The sequence below is a fragment of the Salvelinus fontinalis genome, chromosome 11 (assembly GCF_029448725.1).
Source record: "Salvelinus fontinalis isolate EN_2023a chromosome 11, ASM2944872v1, whole genome shotgun sequence".
NCBI lineage: Eukaryota > Metazoa > Chordata > Actinopteri > Salmoniformes > Salmonidae > Salvelinus > Salvelinus fontinalis.
Genome location: NC_074675.1, coordinates 10,932,164 through 10,956,118, shown reverse-complemented (window position 1 = coordinate 10,956,118; position 23,955 = coordinate 10,932,164). Strand labels below are relative to the sequence as shown.

Here is a 23,955-nt window from a genome sequence, read left to right as displayed (position 1 = left end):
CCATTCAGCTATGCCCCAAAACATTTCAGAATCATACCAATCACAAATCATTGAGTTTAATGTACCAAATGCATTCATTCACCTATACATATTCTAAATGTGATAAAAAAGATGGCTTCCAGTACAGAATTATAGTAAAATAAATTTCTGTAAAAAATTCTGTTACATGTCTGATACTTCAACCATAAATACTGGTTTCATAATGATGCAGAAAAGAAACATTTTAGTACTTAAAATATTCAGACTTTTTAATTAAACAAAAGGATTCAAAGAATTAGCCCTTTAGGGAGCAGAACGTTGAAAGCAGACAGGACTCTGGTGTTAACGCATCACCAACATGACTACAAGGACTTCAACTGGAGTAGAGTTGAGGTTACAGAGGGTGGGGGATTCAGTCAGAAGCCCTTGTAGAAGAAATGTCACTTTTCAGCATTAACCCAGACCCTTACCCTGCAGTCCTTGACAATTAGCTTACCATATCTCATTCTACTTTACAAACTTCATTTCACAAGTTATGAGGTTGAAAGGTTGATTTATTTTGTATTTCCTAGCCCTGATTGAGTTAATTTCATGTCAGATTGGGTCTCATTCATTAAATAAACATGACTAATGAATGATTAAGAGCAACAATATCAATTTGGGCAATGATCAAACATGTTCATTGGGTTGAGTTATCACATTGTTTTTAACAAGAGGCTGTGAAGACATGAGTCTAGTTCTGTAGCCTCTAACTTTACAGCATTGAATATAGGTCAATTAGTTAGGAATATGTATAATTGTCAGTCAAAACAATTGAGAAACCAAATTCAAGGAAAAATACAAAGCAACATTATTTGATCTTTGCCAAAAAATGTATTGTAGTTTACCCATAGTGTATGATTTGAATGAGCTGGAAAAAATGGCAAATGGTGCGCTTTGGATGTTAAAACCTGTCTGATGACTTATCAAATCTGAGTCTCAGATTACCTCAGGTAGTGATTACTTCCTATATGGAGACAAAGAAAAACCAACCAACTTATTTCCAGTTGGTTGGAAAATAAGTGGAAAATCGGGTGGTTGGTTGGAAAATCGGGTGGTTGTCATTACTCTAGCATTATTACAGACAACCTTTAGTCAGAGGTGGTCACAGTGTCAAGGCTGCTGAGGTTTGGGGTGGAGGGGACCTCTTCATCATCATCTGCTTTCAAGAGCGGGGCGGCATCCCCCGCCTCCTTCCTCCGGGCAAAACGTCAGTCGTGTTTGGGGGCAGCTTGTGCCGTGATGCTGAACACGTGAATGCGCAGGTGAGAGGCAATCTGGATGCACACGCCTGTGCAGTAGCGCGTCAAGTCAATCAACGACAGGACCTGGGGAGGAAACAGAAGGACCGGCATGAGAAATGTACTTGATGCACATAGGGCCTAGAGTTGTTCCCGGTCAGTTTGTGGTTACTCCTGGTCCTATATGGGAGACAACTGAAATGGGTTAGTGGGTTGAAAATGACACCAGACCTGTACTAAAACATTGTTTTGATGACAGAACTAGAGAATCGTAAAGACAAATCTGGGGTGAGAACTCACCATTGCGATATAGAGGACTATGTGCTCGTCGATGAAGCTGTTGAAGTACTGGTTGAGGAAGAGGAGGCCAGGCCCGATGAACGCCGTGTCTGGGAGATAAAGCTCACTCTTGGTCATGTGGGCCACCTGACACAAGGACAGAGGAACACAAAAGGAACATACAGATATTGGAGGAGGAGGAGCAGGGCTAATGAATGAGCTAAGGTAAATACTGGTATGGCTTTCACTGTTACATATGGAGTTCTCATTTATGAGAGGAAAAGTATTCATTGCTTGCTTGATAATACACTCCAGACAGACAAATATATATTTTTTAATGAATTTCCCTTCAGGCAGTAGAGTCAGTAGACTAGAGATATTAATAGATTGAGAGATGACAGCAAAGTAAGAAAGTGAAGACTATTATATTAAATGGAGCGCTCACAACTAGCTTGTTGGCGATCTTGGCGACGACCATGCCGAAAGTTAGGATGTAGAGACAGGGGTGCAGTTCAAAAAGCTTGTTGGATGACTTCTTAAAGATGATGAAGGCCAGTGTGAAGATGAGGCCGATGTGCATACCTGGTGCCAGCACACTGGTGTCCTAAGGAACACACAGCAAAATAATAAATAACTTTGAATTGTTAACCTAGAATAGAAGCCCCAAAAACTGTTGATTGTCCTAAAATGTACAGTGCCTTCAAATGAAATCAAACTTTATTTATACAGCACATTTCAGACATCGAATGCAACGCAATGTAAATTACAGTAAAAAAAAAAAAGAATAAGAAGACAATGAAAATAAAAGCTGAAATATTTACTACACAACAAACAAACTGAACAACTAAAAAGCACCATAAGAAAAAGCAAAGCTAAAAAGATGTGTTTTCAGACCTCTTAAATATGTCCACTGTTTCAGCCCCCCTCAGACAGGCTATTCCAGAGGCTGGGGGCATATAACTAAAGGCTGCCTCTCCATGCCTCTTGGTCCTAGGCTTTAGGATAGTTATAAGGCCAGTGCCAGAGGACCTGAGGGACCTACTGGGTACATAACTTGAAAGCACTCAGAAAACATTGACACCCATTGAGTTTTTCCACATTTATTAACTACGAAATTTCATCAGCCGGTGATTGTCAAGCAAATAACTGCAGGTTTCACGGTAATTGACTGCTAATTAACAAACACATTTAGTATCTCCTGGCTTCCACACAAGCCACTGATACAGACCTTTGGAACATCTACATTTTAAATAGTCTAAATCCATGTAGTATAGCCTACACCTTCACAATAAATCCATTATTTATTTTAGACAGGTCTAAAGAAACATGATATGAAGAAAATGGAGTCCATTTCAGAATAACATAATAAACTGGAGTAGAGGTCGGACGATTAATTAGGGCAGATTTCAAGTTCATAACAAATCGGTAATTTTTGGACGCCGATTACATTGCATTCCAAGAGGAAACTGTGTTGCAGGCTGACCGCCTGTTACGCGAGTGCAGCAAGGAGCCAAGGTAAGTTGCAAGCTAGCATTAAACTTATCTTATAAAAAACAATCAATCTTCACATAATCACTAGTTAACTACACATGGTTGATGATATTACTAGGTTAAATAGCTTGTCATGCGTTGCATATAATCAATGCGGTGCCTGTTAGTTTTATCATTGAATCACAGCCTACGTCGCCAAACAGGTGATGATTTAACAAAAGCACAATCGTTGCACGAATGTACCTAACCATAAACATCAATGCCTTTCTTAAAATCAATACACAGAAGTAAATATTTTTTAAAACCTGCATATTTAGTTAAAAGAAATTCATGTTAGCAGGCAATATTAACTAGGGAAATTGTGTCACTTCTCTTGCGTTCATTGCACGCAGAGTTAGGGTATATGCAACAGTTTGGGCCACCTGGCTCGTTGAGAACAAATTTTCCATCATTTTCCATAATTATGACATAACATTGAAGGTTGTGCAACGTAACAGCAATATTTAGACTTAGGGTTGCCACCCGTTTGATAAAATACGGAACGGTTCCTTATTTCACTGAAAGAATAAACGTTTTGTTTTTGAAATGATAGTTTCCGGATTTGACCATATTAATGACCAAAGGCTTGCATTTCTGTGTTTATTATATTATAATTAAGTCTATGATTTGATAGAGCAGTCTGACTGAGCGGTGGTAGACAGCAGCAGGCTCGTAAGCATTCATTCAAGCTTTACTGCGTTGGCCGGCAGCTCTTAGCAATGCTTGAATCACAGCACTGTTTATGACTTCAAGCCTATCAACTCCTGAGATTAGGCTGGCAATACTAAAGTGCCTATAAGACATCCAATAGTCAAAGTTATATGAAATACAAATGGTATAGAGAGAAATATTCTACGCGTCATAATTCCTATAATAACTACAACCTAAAACTTCTTAACTGGGAATATTGAACCACCAGCTTTCATATGTTCTGAGCAAGGAACTTAAACGTTAGCTTTTTTACATGGCACATATTGCAATTTTACTTTCTTCTCCAACACTGTGTTTTTGCATTATTTAAACCAAATTGAGCACATTTCATTATTTATTTGACACTACTTAGATTTTATTTCTGTATTATATTAAGTAAAAATTAAAAAAAAAAGTGTTCATTCAGTATTGTTGTAATTCTCATTATTACAAATAAATAAAATTATAATAATAAAAAAATTGGCAGATTAATTGGTATTGGCTTTTTTTGGTTCTCCAATATTCGGTATCGCCGTTGAAAAATCATAATCGGTCGACCTCTACACTGGAGGTGCTTACTGAGAAGATTGTGAATGTTCCTGAGTGGCTGAGTTACAGTTTTGACTTATATCTACATGAAAATCTATAGCAAGACCTGAAAATGGTTGTCTAGCAATGATCAACAACCAATTTGGTAGAGCTTGAAGAATAAAAAAATAAAATAAAAAATGGGCAGATGTTGCCAATCCAGGTGTGGAAAGCTCTTAAGAGACTTGTTGTAATCGCTGCCAAAGGTGCTTCTACAAAGTAATGACTCAGGGGCGTGAATACTTATGTAAATTAAATATTTCTGCAATTCATTTTCAATACATTAGCAAAAATGTGAAAACATGTTTTTTAAAATTCATTGTACCACAAAATGTGAAATAAGTCAAGGGGTATGAATACTTTCTGAAGACACTATATATGCAACATCTTACTACCACATCAGCTGTTTAGGCTTAAGTGTAATCAAAAACACTAATCAACCCAAAAACTAAACACGTAATTACATAATACTTACAGCCACAGTGGAGCCGTTCTTGCCGACGCCCCCGTTGAGGATGACGTGGAAGTAGTTATAACAGGAGAACACGGCTCCCCCAATGATGCCCAAGATGGGGAAGGCATACAGCTTCACCCCAAGGACGGGCAACTACAAGAGGGTAAAACAACCAAGAGTTTCAGTTAACAGAACTAATCAACTTCTGTCGCAACAGCTAGCGTTGTTTACACCAATAAGCTGTGGGTGGGCGGGGCATGCTGCTGAGGCCATGATGGGAGGAGAAGCCAATAATATTGCGTGGAGATATCAGCTTTTCTCTAGCCAGATCATGTGATCATGCTTACGCCACGGTGGATTAGCTACCCATAATTACCTTCTCACTTCTGATTGTGGCGTTTAGTCGTTAAGCCTCCACAGGCTGCACAGAGTGAAAGTGAAACAAAATGACTATTTAATAACTAGTAGATTGTTGTTGTGGGGTTGGTTGATTGGTTGGTTATACAGTACATGTTAAGGATTGGTTGTGATGTCTTATGGTGCCAAATGTTGGTGTAAAATTTGTGTTGTCATAGTGACAAATGTTGGTGTAAAATGTCCCAAGTTTCCAAATCCTACAGCTTAGTTGACAGAAAAGGAAAAAGAGAGAGAGTGTATGAGTGGGTATGGGAGTGTGTGTTAGGTTTGTGTGCATGGATGGATAAATGTATTGAAGCCATACCCTGTAGTCCCAAAGGGCCACTCCACCAAAAGCTGACATCACATACATGACAACGATGGCAATCTGGACCTCTGTCACATCAACCCTGGGTGGAGAGAGATCAGAACCAGACTGTATATTTTATGAAACATGATGGACTAGACTTAAGTACTACGTCAAAAACAAACAGTCGTTATCTGCCCAGCAACAGGTAAACAAATAATATAATTGGGCATCATTCCTACTTACAGGCCAAAGCGTAGCGTTCCGGAAACATAGGTTTGCCAGTGTGCACAGAAGAACATGAACATCCCCACAAAGCCACAGAAGAACATCCAATCAGGGTAGCTTCCTACCCCACAGGATATACATGTTCCCACAGAAACAAACACTGCAGACAGAGAGACAAACAGAGAGAGACGAGATGAGAACTAATGAGTAACAATGTGTTATACCTCTGAGGCATAGAACAATGTATGTTGTCAGTCAATATGACACACTGGTTGCTATGACTCTAAACACTAAATGCAGTCTAGTCCAGACAAAAGTACAGGGAAGCCTCACTGCTTGAAATACACACTTGGTCAGGTACTGCAAAGCACCACAAATTAACAGGCAAAAAACATTCTTGGGGCCCGCACCTGTGGAGACAGCATCACAGCCGTGGTCAAAGAGCTCCCCCAGCGCCGAGCTGCTGTTTGTCCTTCGTGCCTGCTTCCCATCAATGGCATCCAGCGACTGATAGATGAACAGGCCCAACGCACTCAGGATGAAGGCCCATGCTGGAGCCTGGAAAGAGGAAGGGAGGGGAGGAGAAAGGAGGGAGAGCGAGAAAGGGAGGGAGAGAAATTTGATTAAACAAGGGGATGGAATGACCTGGTTTCTATTTCAACTAGGACAAACTTTTCCTCCACCCTCCCCCTTGAAGGGAAAGGTCTCGGTCTTTGTCTTCTGCGTAAACAGACTTGTTTACATGAGATGCAGGGTGTATTACCAAATCAGTGAAGATTGAAGAAAGCCATGACACACATTGGGGAAAGTTGTTTATCTTATTTTGAGTCACTTCTTGCAAAACAGAGAGTTGCTTGTGTTTGACAAGTTGAGATGTTTGACTATTTACCTCAACATGGGTTTGTTCTCTCTAACAGACATCTTATAATACATTGTCTAACATTTCCTAAAATGTATGCTTACTACAGCTGTTTTGTAAAAAAATATTTGAAAGGCAAAACAGTGTAATGCAGGCCTGGGCAATTATTTTCCACGGAGGGCCACATTAAAATATATTTTTGCCACGGAGGGCCACATTAGAATATATTTTTGCCATCGCCGGCCAAAAGCATATTACAGGATTGTACATCATGGGAATGACTATGTTGACACTAGATGTATCTACTGTAAATCACGTCCAGATATGCTACTTACTTTACTTTTTTAACATGCACAGAAATAAACCACATCCATGTTCTCCTTTTGGTAGGTATTTTCATTATTAAAATTGCAATTTATTTTATTTATTTTTATTTCACCTTTATTTAACCAGGTAGGCTAGTTGAGAACAAGTTCTCATTTGCAACTGCGACCTGGCCAAGATAAAGCATAGCAGTGTGAACAGACAACAACACAGAGTTACACATGGAGTAAACAATACACAAGTCAATAACATGGTAGAAAAAAGAGAATCTATATACAATGTGTGCAAAAGGCATGAGGTAGGCAATAAATCGAATAATTACAATTTAGCAGATTAACTAACTGGAGTGATAAATCATCAGATGATCATGTGCAAGAAGAGATACTGGTGTGCAAAAGAACAAAAAAGTTAATAAATAAAAGCAGTATGGGGGTGAGGTAGGTAAATTGGGTGGGTAGTTTACAGATGGACTATGTACAGCTGCAGCGATCGGTTAGCTGCTCGGATAGCAGATTTTTAAAGTTGTTGAAGGAGATAAGTCTCCAACTTCAGAGATTTTTGCAATTCGTTCCAGTCGCAGGCAGCAGAGAACTGGAAGGAAAGGCGTCCAAATGAGGTTTTGGCTTTAGGGATGATCAGTGAGATACACCTGCTGGAGCGCGTGCTACGGGTGGGTGTAGCCATCGTGACCAGTGAACTGAGATAAGGCGGCACTTTACCTAGCATAGCCTTGTAGATGACCTGGAGCCAGTGGGTCTGACGACGAACATGTAGCGAGGGCCAGCCGACTAGGGCATACAGGTCGCAGTGGTGGGTCGTATAAGGTGCTTTAGTAACAAAACGGATGGCACTGTGATAAACTGCATCCAGTTTGCTGAGTAGAGTATTGGAAGCTATTTTGTAGATGACATCGCCGAAGTCGAGGATCGGTAGGATAGTCAGTTTTACTAGGGTAAGTTTGGCGGCGTGAGTGAAGGAGGCTTTGTTGCGGAATAGAAAGCCGACTCAAGATTAGATTTGATTTTGGATTGGAGATGTTTGATATGAGTCTGGAAGGAGAGTTTGCAGTCTAGCCAGACACCTAGGTACTTATAGATGTCCACATATTCTAGGTCGGAACCGTCCAGGGTGGTGATGCTAGTCGGGCGTGCGGGTGCAGGCAGCGAACGGTTGAAAAGCATGCATTTGGTTTTACTAGCGTTTAAGAGCAGTTGGAAGCCACGGAAGGAGTGTTGTATGGCATTGAAGCTCGTTTGGAGGTTAGATAGCACAGTGTCCAGGGAAGGGCCGGAAGTATACAGAATGGTGTCGTCTGCGTAGAGGTGGATCAGGGAATCGCCCGCAGCAAGAGCAACATCATTGATGTATACAGAGAAAAGAGTCGGCCCGAGAATTGAACCCTGTGGTACCCCCATAGAGACTGCCAGAGGACCGGACAACATGCCCTCCGATTTGACACACCGAACTCTGTCTGCAAAGTAGTTGGTGAACCAGGCAAGGCAGTCATTTGAAAAACCGAGGCTATTGAGTCTGCCGATAAGAATATGGTGATTGACAGAGTCGAAAGCCTTGGCCAGGTCGATGAAGACGGCTGCACAGTAATGTCTTTTATCAATGGCGGTTATGATATCGTTTAGTACAGGGGTGTCAAACATACGGCCCGCGGGCCGGAACCGGCCCCCAAGGAGGTTCGATCAGGCCCGCAGGATAATTTGAAAGTGGAAAAAATGCATAAAAGACATGGAATTAATATTTTTAATTCGCTGCAATTCATGGATTATCCGCTAAGGGGCGCACTCTTTCCATCAGAGTAGAAGACAAGCCGCATCACTGAGACAGACTGAAAACAGCAGACGGTATCAATGCGCCATCTGCTGCTTGTTACGACGTTGTTAATACCTTGGTCTCTACCTCTCCGCTACACCCTCATTAGCCAAAATGTCGTTATCCAAACGGAGAAAAGTAGATAAGGAGTGTAGAATTTTCAAAGAAAAATGGACCACGTCCTATTTATTTACAGAGATGCACGGAAAACCTTCGTGCTTGGTGTGTTTGCAACAAGTTTTGGTATTGAAGGAATATAATATTCGACGCCACTACGAGACTCATCACAGCGAAAAATATGCCACACAGTTTTCTGACAACATACATGCATTTAAGTTGAAGCTGACTTTGTGGGAGATGCAACTGGCAAATGGCAACCCTGCTCATTTCCCCTGTCTGAGAGATGTGTGTGTGACCAGACCTGATGCGGACATGAAACGGTACAAAGACAAAATTGCAGGACTACTGCGGGAGTTTGAGAAACGTTTTCAGGTATTTGGTGAACTTGAGACAGAATTTTCAGTTTTTTCGCTCACCTTTCACAGTTAAAGCTTCTGATCTGCCGGTCGAAATTCAGCTAGAGATAATTGATTTGCAGTGTGATGCAGATTTGAAGGGCAAATTTGCCTCTGTAGGTCTGGACAGATTTTATCAGCATCTACTACCAGGGTACCCCAAATTAACAGCCCTGGCTGCTAAAATTTTGTGCATGTTTGGGACAACCTACCTTTGTGAACAAATTTTCTCAGTGATGAATATCAATAAAACAAAAATGCGTTCAAGGCTCACAAACAAGCACTTAAATGACATTCTGAAAGTGACAGCTAGTCAGGACATGACACCTGGTGTTGATGCACTTGTACAGGCCAAAAGATGCCAAGTTTCAGGAACAAATACAAGTCCAGACTAGACTAACACCTTTAAAATGCTGCCTTAGATACTGTTTGCATTGAAAGAATACAGTGAAGATGAATCCTTACTGTGGTGATTTAAAAAATGTGCACTTTAATGTTAGTCAGCAGCTTCAAAACAAAAGTTGTGTGATGGAATTCTACTGTTCATACAACTCCATAAATTTTCAGTATGTATTGTATGTGTATGTATGTTTCATGTATGAAGTTTACAGATTTACAGGACAGGCGAACACTTTCTTCATTACACATTTAAAATCACTCTCCTTAGTTTGTAAGGTGTCCGCAGGGATTACATTTAGATTTTATATGCGTATGTGTAAGTGGTTTAAAAATTCCTTTCTTTAAAAGTCTCATTTAATCTTAAAGTGCATTACTATATTTTTCAGTACCAATTAAAGTTTTGTGCCTTTGTACAATCAGTGGGATCAGTTGCAATGCATATTTGTGAATGATAAAAGTAAATTGCACATTTGTCTAAGGAAATTTGAGGTGTTTCATGAAATGTTTTGTAAAAGGATAGTTCATTAAATTTCAATATTTTCCTAATGTTCTTGTGCTTCTTTACACCAAAACAAAGGAAAGACATGATATTTTGGTTATTTATAGCAGAGTATGGTATAATTTTAATGGTCCGGCCCACTTGACATCTCCCTAGGCCGTATGTGGCCCACGATGCGAAATGAGTTTGACACCCCTGGTTTAGTACCTTGAGCGTGGCTGAGGTGCACCCGTGACCGGCTCGGAAACCGGATTGCACAGCGGAGAAGGTACGGTGGGATTCGAGATGGTCAGTGATCTGTTTGTCGACTTGGCTTTTGAAGACCTTAGCTAGGCAGGGCAGGATGGATATAGGTCTGTAACAGTTTGGGTCCAGGGTGTCTCCCCCTTTGAAGAGGGGGATGACAGTGGCAGCTTTCCAATCCTTGGGGATCTCAGATGATACGAAGGAGAGGTTGAACAGGCTGGTAATAGGGGGTGCGACAATGGCGGCGGACAGTTTCAGAAATAGGGGGTCCAGATTGTCAAGCCCAGCTGATTTGTATGGGTCCAGGTTTTCCAGCTCTTTCAGAACATCTGCTATCTGGATATGGGTAAAGGAGAAGCTGGGGAGGCTTGGGCGAGTAGCAACGGGGGGGGCAGGGCTGTTGGCCAAGGTTGGAGTCGCCAGGAGGAAGGCATGGCCAGCCATTGAGAAATGTTTGTTGAAGTTTTCGATTATCACGGACTTATCAGTGGTGACCGTGTTATCTAGCCTCAGTGCAGTGGGCAGCTGGGAGGAGGTGCTCTTGTTTTCCATGGACTTTACAGTATCCTAGAACTTTTTGGAGTTAGAGCTACAGGATGCAAATTTCTGCTTGAAAAAGCTGGCCTTTGCTTTCCTGACTGACTGCGTGTATTGGTTCCTGACTTCCCTGAACAGTTGCATATCGCGGGGGCTCTTCGATGCTATTGCAGTTCGCCACAGGATGTTTTTGTGCTGGTCGAGGGCAGTCAGGTCTGGAGTGAACCAAGGGCTATATCTGTTCTTGGTTCTGCATTTTTTGAACGGAGCATGCTTGTCTAATATGGTGAGGAAGTAACTTTTAAAGAATGACCAGGCATCCTCAACTGACGGGATGAGGTCAATATCCTTCCAGGGTACCCGGGCCATGTCGATTAGAAAGGCCTGCTCGCAGAAGTGTTTTAGGGAGCGTTTGACAGTGATGAGGGGTGGTCGTTTGACCGTGGACCCGTGGCGGATACAGGCAATGAGGCAGTGATCGCTGAGATCTTGATTGAAGACAGCAGAGGTGTATTTGGAGGGCAAGTTGGTCAGGATAATGTCTATTAGGGTGCCCATGTTTACGGATTTAGGGTTGTACCTGGTGGGTTCCTTGATGATTTGTGTGAGATTGAGGGCATCAAGCTTAGATTGTAGGACTGCCGGGGTGTTAAGCATATCCCAGTTTAGGTCACCTAACAGAACAAACTCTGAAGCTAGATGGGGAGCGATCAATTCACAGATGGTGTCCATGGCACAGCTGGGAGCTGAGGGGGGTCGGTAGCAGGCGGCAACAGTGAGAGACTTATTTCTGGAGAGATTAATTTTTAAAATTAGAAGTTCGAACTGTTTGGGCATAGACCTGGAAAGTATGACAGAACTTTGCAGGCTATCTCTGCAGTAGATTGCAACTCCTCCCCCTTTGGCAGTTCTATCTTGACGGAAAGTGTTATAGTTGGGTATGGAAATCTCAGAGTTTTTGGTGGCCTTCCTAAGCCAGGATTCGGACACGGCAAGGACATCAGGGTTGGTAGAGTGTGCTAAAGCGGTGAGTAAGGCAAACTTAGGGAGGAGGCTTCTGATGTTGACATGCATGAGGCCAAGGCTTTTTCGATCACAGAAGTCAACAAATGAGGGTGACTGGGGACATGCAGGGCCTGGGTTTACCTCCACATCACCCGAGGAACAGAGGAGTAGTAGGATGAGGGTGCGGCTAAAGGCTATCAAAACTGGTCGCCTAGAGCGTTGGGGACAAGGAATAAAAGGAGCAGATTTATGGGCGTGGTAGAATAGATTCTGGACATAATGTGCAGACCAGGGTATGGTGGGGCACGGGTACAGCGGAGGCAAGCCCAGGCACTGGGTGATGATAAGAGAGGTTGTATCTCTGGACATGCTGGTCTCAATGGGTGAGGTCACCGCATGTGTGGGGGGTGGGACAAAGGAGGTATCAGAGGTACGGAGAGTGGAACTACGGGGTCCATTGCAAACCAAAACAATGATAACTAGCCTGAACAACAGTATGCAAGGCATATTGATATTTGAGAGAGACATACAATAAGGCATAAAGTGATTGCAGGTCATGATTGGGAGAGCTAGCTAAAACAACAGGTGAGATAACAGCAGCTAGTCAGCTAACACAGCAACAGAAGGTAAAAATGGCGACGACTAGGCAGAGAGGGTCGGATTAACTACACACAGATCCTGAGTTAAAGCACAGAGCCGACAGATAAAACACAAATAAACAGAATGGAGTACCGTGAATTAATGGACAGTCAAGCAGGCATCAGCTATGTAGCCAAGTGATCATAGTGTCCAGGGGGCAGCCGTAGATGGAGCAGTGAGGCCTCCACTAAGCTAGCACGCGTTTAAAGTTAGTAGCCCGGGGGGTGGTCTGCTCAGACGGAGGGGGTTTGCTCAGACGGAGGCCGGTTGAGGGCACCGGTTGAGGGCACGTCTGCAGACCAGACGTGGTCGTGTCGACAGAGAATCCAAGCCGGATGGCGATGGCGAAAGAGAGGTTGTGAATTGTAGAATTGTGTTTGCTAACTGGTGCTAGCTTCCTGGCTGCGCTAGCTGAATGGGCCTTCAGCGGGCATCACGCCTGAGGGGCCTGTTGGAGTCCTCGGGCAGATTATGTCGGTATTCCAGTCGTAGAGGATCGGCGGGGTTCCGTGCTCCGTACCGGCAGTAAAGGGGTCCGGATATTGTAGCCCAGGAGTGGGCTTCAGTGGTAGCACAGGAGCCCTAGCCGGGCTAGCTTCAGGCTAATTGGTGCTTGCGCCGGGATGGAAACGCTAGCCAGGAGTGGTCACCCGGGATTGTGGTTAGCTAGTTGCGAAGATCCAGATGAAAATGTTCAGAGTTTGCGGTAGGAATCCGGGGATATCCGGGGATATGGAGAGAAATAGGTCCGTTATGCTCTGGTTTTAGTCACGTTGTTCGAACTAGCGAGAGCTTTCCGAGCTAAAGGTTAGCTGATGACCGCTAGCAATGGTTTGCTAACTGATAGCTGGTAGGCAGTTAGCTGGCTATCTTCAGTAGATGGATTCCAGATCAGAAGTAAATAGAAATACTTTAGATAAAAAGCAGATCCACGCCACATTGGGTGAGGCGGGTTGCAGGAGAGTATTTAGAAGTTGAGGTTTAAGAAAATATTTTTAAAAGATATGCGAAGAAAAAGATGTAAAAAGATATATACAAGGGACACGGGACACGACAGGACAAAGACGTCTACACTGCTACGCCATCTTGGATTTATGAATTACACGGAGGGAAAAGTACTGTGCATTCAGCACCACGGACAGAACTCTTGTTAGCGGGTATGCACAAAAAACACCAGAGAGCTCAAAATTACATTTAAAATACTCAGTGTGAGGAGTGAAGTCTCTGATGGGCATTGACTAGAGTAGTGAAGTCAGGTATAGATTGACGTCGCTATGCGCAGGATTGCTAAGAGTCAGTCATAGATGATCTGTGCCTTGACTTGTTATATTTTCATCACTGAAAATGTCTGTTGACATACATTGGGTCAACCTAAAAGTACAAACATCTTCTGAGCATGACTCCTAATGTTTGGAAAGTGTTGTTCATCGAAAGATGCATAGAACCTCGTCAGTGACATTGTTTTGAATAGTTCTCCAATCACTGCCTCAGACTGAAGATCGATCAGCTCAAGTTGCAGGTCAGTAGGAGCGTTATCCACATTGAAGGTGAAAGGAGAGGAAACCAACAGCATGTCATTTTCCAACACTTTGAAATCCTCAAAACGACGAGAAAACTCACCGTTCAAAGCACACAGCAGCGACGTATACTTGGGTCAGAAGGTGGGTGAGATTGTTGGCTTCTACTTGGAGGGCCAGGAGGAGTAATTTTCACTTGAAGGCTTTGACAAGGCTGTACATCTGATGTGCAAAAAGGCCCTTCCCTTGTAGTTTGGAATTCAGTTAATTCATGACAGCCATGATGTCCACGGTGAAGGCAAAATCAGCCAACCATTCTTTATCTTGCAGTTGAGGGAAATCCACATATTTTCCTTTCATTTGCAAAAACGCAGCAATCACCGACTTCAGGTCCCCACACCCTTTTAAGCACCTTCCCCAAACTCAGCCATCTTACATTTGCGTGGTAGGGTGATCTGCATGACCCGACAAACTGCCTGTGGTTGAAAGATTTTGTGCTTATGAAGTTTACCACTTTAGTGACTGTATCCACAACATGGCTCATTTTCTGAACACATTTACAGAGCACCTCCTGATGAATAATGCAATGCAGGAAAATTAGTTCAGCTCAGCTACTTGATCTTGTATCCTTTTCAAAAGGCCAATGTGTTTTCCTGTCAAGTTTGGGCACCCATCAGTTGTCACACTGGATAACTTTTCAAAACTCAGTCCCAGCTTTGCCACACATTTATTAACCTCCAATAAATATTTCCCTGTGGTTTTGCCCTTCATTGACTGTAATTTCAAAGTCTGGAGTTATGCCTCATCACAATATCAACAACTGCGCCGTGTCACGTGCATTACTGCTCTGATCCAGGTCCAAGGAGAAATAGGTGAAATCCTTTACCTTGTTTTTCAACTGCTGTTCCATATTCTCTGCAATGTCTTCAACACGCTGTGTCTAGGGTTGCAAAGGGTCGGGAACTTTCTGGTAAATTTCCGGAATTTCCATGGAAGTTAAGCCCTGGAATTTGGGGAATTTTGCTTAAATTAATAAAAAAAAGTTAGCTTAAAACAGTGAACCTTTTTTGAGAGATACACAAGGCAATTCTAGGTATTGTGGCATATTTTGGTTAAACTATCCTCAATTCAATGGAATTGCAAATCTCCACATGCACAGTGCATTCTTCCATCACATGTACAGCTGATTCTCAAGATCTTGCACACTAATGAGATGCTATTGAGCCCACACTACTACACTGTCTGAGCCAAGGACTACATGCTTTCTGGTAAGTTTTGATTACAATACTGGGTGGGGTGAATATATTTTATATGACATACATGATATTTTGTTAACTATTAAATAGTAACCTACAGCAAAGTGTGTTTAAATAATTTCTAACTGGTTAACAATTTCTGATAGTTAGTTTTTGCTACCATGTGGGTTTTAGCTTGCTTGAGCCTGCTAACTGAGGAGTGTTAATTCACCTGTTTCCATACATGTTTCATTTTAAAACATTTATCTTACAAAAGGAGATGTTTAATCTAACAGCTTAACTAATTATCTGTACATGGAATTGGTATGTGTATGGTATGTGTTTCCCCCCTCATTTTTACAGGAAAATGCCACAGGCACTATCTGATGTGTGGAGACATTTCACTGCAGCTAATGTAGAAGGAAAAGCTGTGTACATTTGCAAATACTGTGCCAAATCATATGTGAAGAATGCAACAAAGATGCAGAATCATCTGGTGAATAAGTGCATAAAGTTCCCTCAGTGCTCACAACCTCTGACAAAAGTCCCTTTACTTCTTTTCGAGGTGAAAATGATTAATCAGAAACCTTATCGATAGCAACAGCTTGAAGTATTTGTGACTCAATGGAGGAACGTAGTCAGAGAAATGCTGATGAATGTCTTGCTCGAGCTGTGTGTGCAACTGGTTCACCTCTGATGCTCACAGGCAATGTGTATCGAAAGAGATTTCTCCAACCAGACATGCTTTATCTGTTCATTTGCTGGATGCAGAGTTCAACAGAGTTCAAGTGAAGGTCAAGCAAATCAGAGAAAGCAGACTATTGCAATCAGTGGTTGAATGTTCATGGACAAGGAATAATTAACTGCATAATCTCCACCCCTCAACCAGTATTCTACAAGTGCACAGACACAAGGGACAGACACACCGATCTCCACCTTGCAGATGAGCTGTAGACAGTCATCAATGACCTTGGACCACAGAAGGTATTTGCACTGGTGACAGACAATGCTGCGAACATGAAGGCTACTTGGTCTAAAGTGGAGGAGTCCTACCCTCACATCACACCCATTGGCTGTGCTGCTCATGCATTGAATCCTCAAGGACATCATGGCACTGAGAACAATGGATACACTCTACAAGAGAGCCGAGGAAATGGTTAGGTATGTGAAAGGTCATGTTATAGCAGCAATCTACTTCACCAAGCAAAGTGAGAAGAACAAGAGCTGCCCAGCAGCACCCGTTGGGGGTGGTGTTGTCATCATGTTTGACAGTCTCCTGGAGGGGAAGGAGTCTCTCCAAGAAATGGCCATATCACAGTCTGCAGATATGGCCAGCCCCATCAAGAGGATCCTCCTGAAGGATGTATTTTGGGAGAGAGTGGTAAGGAGCCTGAAACCTATAGCAGTAGCCATTGCACAGATTGAGGGAGACAATGCCATCCTGTCTGATGTTCAGACTCTGCTTGCAGATGTAAGAGATTAAATCCGTACTGCCCTGCCCACTTCACTGTTGCTCCAAGCCGAGGAAACTGTAGTTCTGAAATACATCGAAAAGCTTGAAGACTTCTGCCTGAAGCCCATACAAGCCGCAGCATACATGTTGGACCCCAAGTATGCTGGCAAGAGTATCCTGTCTGGTGCAGAGATCAACAAGGCCTACAGTGTCATCACTACCATGTCTTGCCACCTTGGCCTGGATGAGGACAAAGTTCTTGGCAGTCTGGCGAAGTACACTTCCAAGCAAGGGCTTTGGGATGGAGATGCAATATGGCAGTCGTGACAACATATCTCATCAGCCACCTGGTGGAAGGGACTTTGTGGATCTGAGGCCCTTTCCCCTGTTGCCTCCATCATCCTCCAAATCCCACCAACATCAGTCGCCTCAGAGCGCAACTGGTCCTTGTTTGGGAACACACACACTAAAGCACGCAACAAGCTGACCAATACAAGGGTTGAAAGATTGGTGGCCTTCCGGGCAAATTTGAGGCTTTTTGAGCCTGACAATGAGCCATCCTCAAGAAGGTTGGAAAGTGACAGTGAAGATGAGGCCTCAGAGTCTGATGTTCAAGAGGTGGACATTGAGGAGGTCCAGGGAGAAGACACGGAAGCCTGAGAGGAAGACAACCAAAGCTTTAGTGTCTAAACTATCATTTTACAGACGTTGAAAATGTTTTTGGGAGATGCGATGGATCATTCAATATCCCTTTCTTTTGTTGTTCAATGAAATCATCCCATGTGAAGAGTCAACTCATTTAATTAAATTTAAATTCGTAACCAAATAGATTTTTTTTCTGGGAAGGATTTAATCATTTGCAATTATGTCTACTTATGATAAGGTACAATGTGTATGTTTCTGTCTCCATGCGACATGGTAAATATATCCAATGCAAAAAACAGCTATATTTAAAATGGTATTAATATTATTTCCCATATATTCCCACGGAAAGTTTCCACCTCTGAATATTCCCCAAAATGTGCAACCCTAGCCGTGTCACTGTTCGTCTTGACAGGGAAACATTTTCAAAACAGCTCTTTCTTGTCGGGGATAGGTATTGCTGCAGAGTCAATTAACATTCTTTAATAAATTTGCCCTCATCGAATGGCTTGCTATGTTTAGCAATTTTGTGGGACAGTACATAGCTAGCTCTCGTAATTTCGTCATTTGCTGAATACAGCTTTGTGAAAAGTCCTTGCTGCTTTTGCAACTGAGAAAGCAACTGTTTCAATGCACTTGCCCTCTGCTCAGAACACATTCCTATATTTCTCTGCATGCTTCGTCAGGGAAGTATCAGGACTGGTTGTAGTCTTTCAAGACAGCGATGCTCTCTTTGCACACAGCTTTCACTGATACCGCAATAAAGAAATATTTCAATGACATTCATTTGAATGACCCTCCCAACCCCCACCACACACACAGGTGTGAGTGTAAGAAAAAAAAAGTGAAAGTATGGTAAAGGAAAGTAGATGACCTGACTGGGTGAGTTTCTACCACTGGGACTTGAAGTATTCCCAGCCATCTGGACATTAAGGGTGAGCCAACAATCAGTGTTAATTATCTCTCTATACAACAATGTACGAGTAGTGGAGCCAGACATTTGTTTGTGAGTGGGCCTCAAGAAATTTGGGTGGGACAATTGTTTTTCTTTAAATAAAGACAGCTGTTTTCCTAAATAAATCAAAAATAAAGTTAACTTTCTGAAATTCTACAAAATGTTACCATGGGGCAAAGAGAAAACTGCTGTTTCAAAGCACATTTCCTGCAATTCTACACATTTTTCCATGGGGCAGAGGAAAATGTGCTGTTTTGAAGCTCCATGTTATTCTACACATTTTGCCACGAGGCTCAGAGAATTTAGTATTTGTTAAGTTAATTAAAGCCAAAATATAGGTGTGTTGACTGTAATAAAAGGCACTGGACTGTGAGCTGTCTTGTTTGCTAAATCAAAATCAAATGTATTTATATAGCCCTTCTTACATCAGCTGATATATCAAAGTGCTGTACAGAAACCCAGCCTAAAACCCCAAACACCAAGCAATGCAGGTGTAGAAGCACGGGTCGGTTAAGAGAAACAAATAAAGGCGGCAGTGGCATGGTGTATTTGGGGAGTTTCTCCCATTCTTCTCTGAAGATCCTCTCAGGTTGGATGGGGAGCGTTGCTGCACAGCTATTTTCAGGTCTCTCCAGAGATGTTAGATCGGGTAAAGTTCGGGCTCTGGCTGGGCCACTCAAGGACATTGAGACTTGTCCGGAAGCCACTCCTGTGTCGTCTTAACTGTGTGCTTAGGGTCGTTGTCCTGTTGGAAGGTGAACCTTCGCCCCAGTCTGCGGTCCGGAGCACTCTGGAGCAGGTTTTCATCAAGGATTTATCTGTACTTTGCTCCGCTCATCTTTGCCTCGATCCCGACTAGTCTCCTAGTCCCTGCCAATAAAAAACATCCCGACAGCATGATGCTGCCACCGCCATGCTTCACTGTAGGGATGGTGCCAGGGTTTCCTCCAGACGTGACGCTTGGCATTCAGGCCAGAGTTCAATCTTGGTTTCATCAGACCAGAGAATCTTGTTTCTCATGGACTGAGTGTCCTATTGGTGCCTTTTGACAAACTCCAAGCGTGCTGTCATGTGCCTTTTACTGAGGAAGTGGCTTCCGTCTGGCCACTCTACCATAAAGGCCTGATTGGTGGAGTGCTGCAGAGATGGTTGTCCTTCTGGAAGGTTCTCCCATCTCCACAGAGGAACTCTGGAGCTCTAGGAAGAGTCTTGGTGGTTCCAAACTTGTTCCATTTAAGAATGATGGAGGCCACTGTGTTCTAGGGGACATTCAATGCTGCAGAAATGTTTTGGTACTCTTCCCCAGATCTGTGCCTAGACACAAACCTGTCGCGGAGCTCTACGGACAATTCATTCGACCTCATGGCTTGGTTTTTGCTCTGACATGCACTTACATAGACAGGTGTGTGCCTTTCCAAATCATGTCCAATCAATTGAATTTACCACAGGTGGACTCCAATCAAGTTGAAGAATCAAGTCCAACAAGTTGAAGAAATATCTCAAGGATGATCAATGGAAACAGGACGCACCGGAGCTCAATCGACACACAAAGGGTCTGAATACTTATGTAAATAAGACAATCTGTTTTTATTTTATTTTTTTTGAAATGTGCAAGCATTTCTAAAAACCTGTTTTTGCTTGGCCATTATGGGTTATTGTGTGTAGATTGATGAGGAAAAATGTATTTAATACATTTTAGAAAATGTGGAAAGTCAAGGGGTCTGAATACTTTACGAATGCACTGTATAGCCATATAAGCACAGTGACATAGGCCTCAATGCAGTCATATTCATGGCTTATTGGGGGTGTGGCTTTCAGTTAGTGATTTTTGACCACCCATCCCATGAGAGAAGGTCATTCCACTTAATCTAAATGCCATTCCAGTGCACTGCTTGCTATGAATTCTATCTGATGGTGTTTGCATGTTTAGGTAAAAAGACAAATAATGTCCCGTTTGGAACACTGACATGTAGAGAGCATAATTATTAAAAAATGTTGTTCCCCAATCTGATTCGATGGGCCTGGCTTTCCAGTAGGTGGGTCCGGGCCCACCGGTTGCAATGTACTATACTAACTTCTCTCTGCACAACTGTGTTCTCTCTGCACTGTACTTGCCCAACTGTGTTCTCTCAACACAACACTACTGTATTGGCCTAACTGTGTGTTTGTCCATTTGGTTTGTCCACCACAACTATTTTGACAGTAGTTTTTTTTCTCTTTCTAGATATCCTGCTGTTTTCCAGTCCCTTCCTCTACCAACAACAAATTGCTCTTCAGTAACCCCTGCCCTAAAAAAAGCCCTTTCTGTATACAGGTAGTCATCTTAGTTACATGGCTCTCAGGCAAGTTCTGTATTGAGTATAGGCATACAGGGTCACCCTTGACATATTTTCAGTTGGTCAGTGACAGTAGTGTATGCTGCAGCTTATGTCAAGGCCAGGTAGCCCTTTTATCTAGTTATTCAAAGCTGTGCTATATATACAGATTGCAGATAGAGACGGGTTACATGTGAGTCCATGGCTGCATTGACAACAGCTTGTGCTGCATATAAAATGCCCTTGTTGAATTGTCTGCTGCACAAACCTGCCTGGAGCTTGATGGAATCTGGACTTTGTGTCAGTGGTGAGATTCCAATCTGTACTGTGGGATGGGTGGACAAAGGTGTAGAACTAATAAACATACTGTAACATCTCTGAATACCCGACAGGCACGCGCCTGAACGCAAACTATACAAAGGAAGGAAAAGAAGCCAAACAGCCAAAGGGGTAGGTTCACACACACCCTCTTCAGAGAATCAACCTAAGCAGATGACATGTCATAGTATGAACACGTGGCATGGTTAAAACCTAGGTATTCTACCTGTTAATGATTTGCTGACTATGGTTGAAGTTGTAAGCCTATTATCTACAGTTGAAGTCGGAAGTTTACATACACCTTGGCCAAATACATTTAAACTCCGTTTTTCTAAATTTAATCCTAGTAAAAATGCCCTGTCCTAGGTCAGTTAGGATCACCACTTTATTTTAAGAATGTGAAATGTCAGAATAATAGTAGAGAGAGTTATCTATTTCAGCTTTTATTTATTTCATCACATTGCCAGTGGGTCAGAAGTTTACATACACTCAATTAGTTTTTGGTAGCATTGCCTTTAAATGGTTTAATTTGGGTCAAATGTTTCAGGTAGCCTTTCACAAGCTTCCCACAATAAGTTGGGTGAATTTTGGCCCATTCCTCCTGACAGAGCTGGTGTAACTGACTCAGGTTTGTAGTCCTCCTTGCTCGCTCACACTTTTTCAGTTCTGCCCACAAATTGTCTATGGGATTGAGGTCAGGGCTTTGTGATGGCCACTCCAATACCTTGACTTTGTTGTCCTTAAGCCATTTTGCCACAACTTTGGAAGTATGCTTGGGGTCATTGTCCATTTGGAAGACCCATTTGCGACCAAGCTTTAGCTTCCTGACTGATGTCTTGAGATGTTGCTTCAATATATCCACATCATTTTTCTTCCTCATGATGCCACCTATTTTGTGAAGTGCACCAGTCCCTCCTGCAGCAAAGCACCCCCACAACATGATGCTGCCACACCCGTGCTTCACGGTTGGGATGGTGTTCTTAGGCTTGCAAGCCTCCCCCTTTTTCCTCCAAACATAACAATGGTCATTATGGCCAAACAGTTATATTTTTGTTTCATCAGACCAGATGAAATTTCTCTAATAAGTACAATCTTTGTCCCCATGTGCAGTTGTAAACCGTAGTCTGGCTTTTTTTTTAATGGCAGTTTTGGAGCAGTGGCTTCTTCCTTGCCGAGCGGCCTTTCAGGTTATGTCGATATAGGACTCGTTTTACTGTGGATATAGATACTTTTGTACCTGTTTCCTCCAGCATCTTCACAAGGTCCAGGTCCTTTGCTGTTGTTCTGGGATAGATGTGCACTTCTCGCACCAAAGTACGTTCATCTCTAGGAGACAGAACACGTCTCCTTCCTGAGCAGTATGACGGCTGATTGGTTCCATGGTGTTTATACTTGCATACTATTATTTGTACAGATGAATGTGGTACCTTCAGGTGTTTGAAAATTGCTCCCAAGGATGAACCAGACCTGTGGAGGTCTACCTTTTTTTTCCTGAGGTCTTGGCTGATTTCTTTTGATTTTCCCATGATGTCAAGCAAAGAGGAAATGAGTTTGACTGTAGGCCTTGAAATACATCCACAGGTACACCTCCAATTAACTCAAATTATGTCAATTAGCCTATCAGAAGCCATGACTTCATTTTCCAAGCCACAGTCAACTTAGTGTATGTAAACTTCTGACCCACTGCAATTGTGATACAGTTAATTATAAGTGAAATAATCTGTCTGTAAACAATTGTTGGAAAAATGAAAGTAGATGTCCTAACCGACTTGCCAAAACTATAGCTGGTTAACAAGAAATGTGTGGAGTGGTTGAAAAACGAGTTTTAATGACTCCAACCTAAGTGTATGTAAACTTCCGACTTCAACTGTATTTGCTTAATTTACATGATCCAATCAAACTTGCGATTAAGTAATATTAACTTTAACATTCTTGAATAAACATTCAGCCACACTTACTCCCAGTTACCTCAAATTACTATTCGCTTAATTTACGAGTGGCTGAGCAAACATGGTGGCAAAATTTGACACGAACTCTTATTTGCCATTTTAATCAAGCAAATGCATTAAGTCAACAACAATAGACTATTAGACAAACTATTAGACAAACATTAGTGGACTGTGCACATTTTCCACCCAATATGCTGATGCTTTGAGCAGTTTTAATGATTATTTAACCAGGTAGGCCAGTTGAGAACAAGTTGTCGGTTGTAAAGTAACAATAGCGCTGTACATGTATTCGAGTTGCAACAAAGTTACACATGATCTCAGAGAGTTACAATGCTGTCATGGGATGTTGTTACATGGCTACTCGAAAGTTTCTCCCCCCCACCCCAAGGTCGCAAAGCACCTACCTCCTCTGTTGCCGTTGGACAATAAAACACCAACACTACAGTTGTGACTATATTTATTACCAGTCCAATTATAGTCAGAGTATTAGGCGCTACCCAAGTTGGAATTTGTTGGACCAGCCAATTCCAATATATCTGACAAGGAGGTTCGAAAAGGGATCGACCCGAAGCGCTATATTTGTGCTCCTCTAGCCGCTTGAGTTGTGCGGCTGACAGCGGCTCCGGCCACAAGAAATGTGGCATTGTTTTCAGCTTCGGCGCTACGAAAAGTAGCCTATCACCCAGCTATACTCTTGACGTTCTTGTGGGTTTCAGGCACTGATATCTTCACGCGACCAACCAGAAAATACTTGCTCATTTGGCAGTTACGTGTGAACAGTCATTTTTCTAGAGCGAACCATGAATGTCGATATTTTTTCCGTTTGCGATTGACAATTGCGTTTCAGCAGGAAGCAAGTCTCCGGAAGGGAATTGAGGCCGGGATTTTCAAATTAAATGTAGTCCATTGGCTGCTAGGAGCAGTGAACTACAACTGCAGTAGGTTACTACAGCTTCATTGAACGTAACATTGTGACATTTTATTCTGTAGTTG

The 23,955-nt window shown here is 42.5% G+C and overlaps 1 protein-coding gene across 1 annotated transcript; it reads right to left on the bottom strand.

Annotated features, from left to right (window-relative positions):
- Positions 1-40: 40 nt before the first annotated feature.
- On the bottom strand, positions 41-23,834 carry LOC129865008 (cholinephosphotransferase 1-like). The gene is made up of 8 exons (XM_055937402.1): positions 23,367-23,834; positions 6,142-6,289; positions 5,750-5,891; positions 5,522-5,606; positions 4,822-4,953; positions 1,984-2,142; positions 1,560-1,685; positions 41-1,346 (listed from the first exon to the last, which is right to left on the bottom strand). Exons 1-8 carry the CDS (start codon positions 23,604-23,606, stop codon positions 1,230-1,232), a joined length of 1,149 nt encoding a protein of 382 aa, XP_055793377.1. The 5' UTR covers positions 23,607-23,834; the 3' UTR covers positions 41-1,229.
- Between the last annotated feature and the right edge of the window lie 121 nt (positions 23,835-23,955).

Bases quoted from the DNA above. Each gene is read 5' to 3' on its own strand.
- LOC129865008 (XM_055937402.1), bottom strand. From the start codon at position 23,606: ATGCCACATTTCTTGTGGCCGGAGCCGCTGTCAGCCGCACAACTCAAG. The intron at 1,686-1,983 runs GTGAGCGCTCCA...TCCTTGTGTCAG, and splicing joins AGATCGCCAACAAGCTAGTT to GTGGCCCACATGACCAAGAG. The intron at 1,347-1,559 runs GTGAGTTCTCAC...TTTCCTCCCCAG, and splicing joins TAGTCCTCTATATCGCAATG to GTCCTGTCGTTGATTGACTT.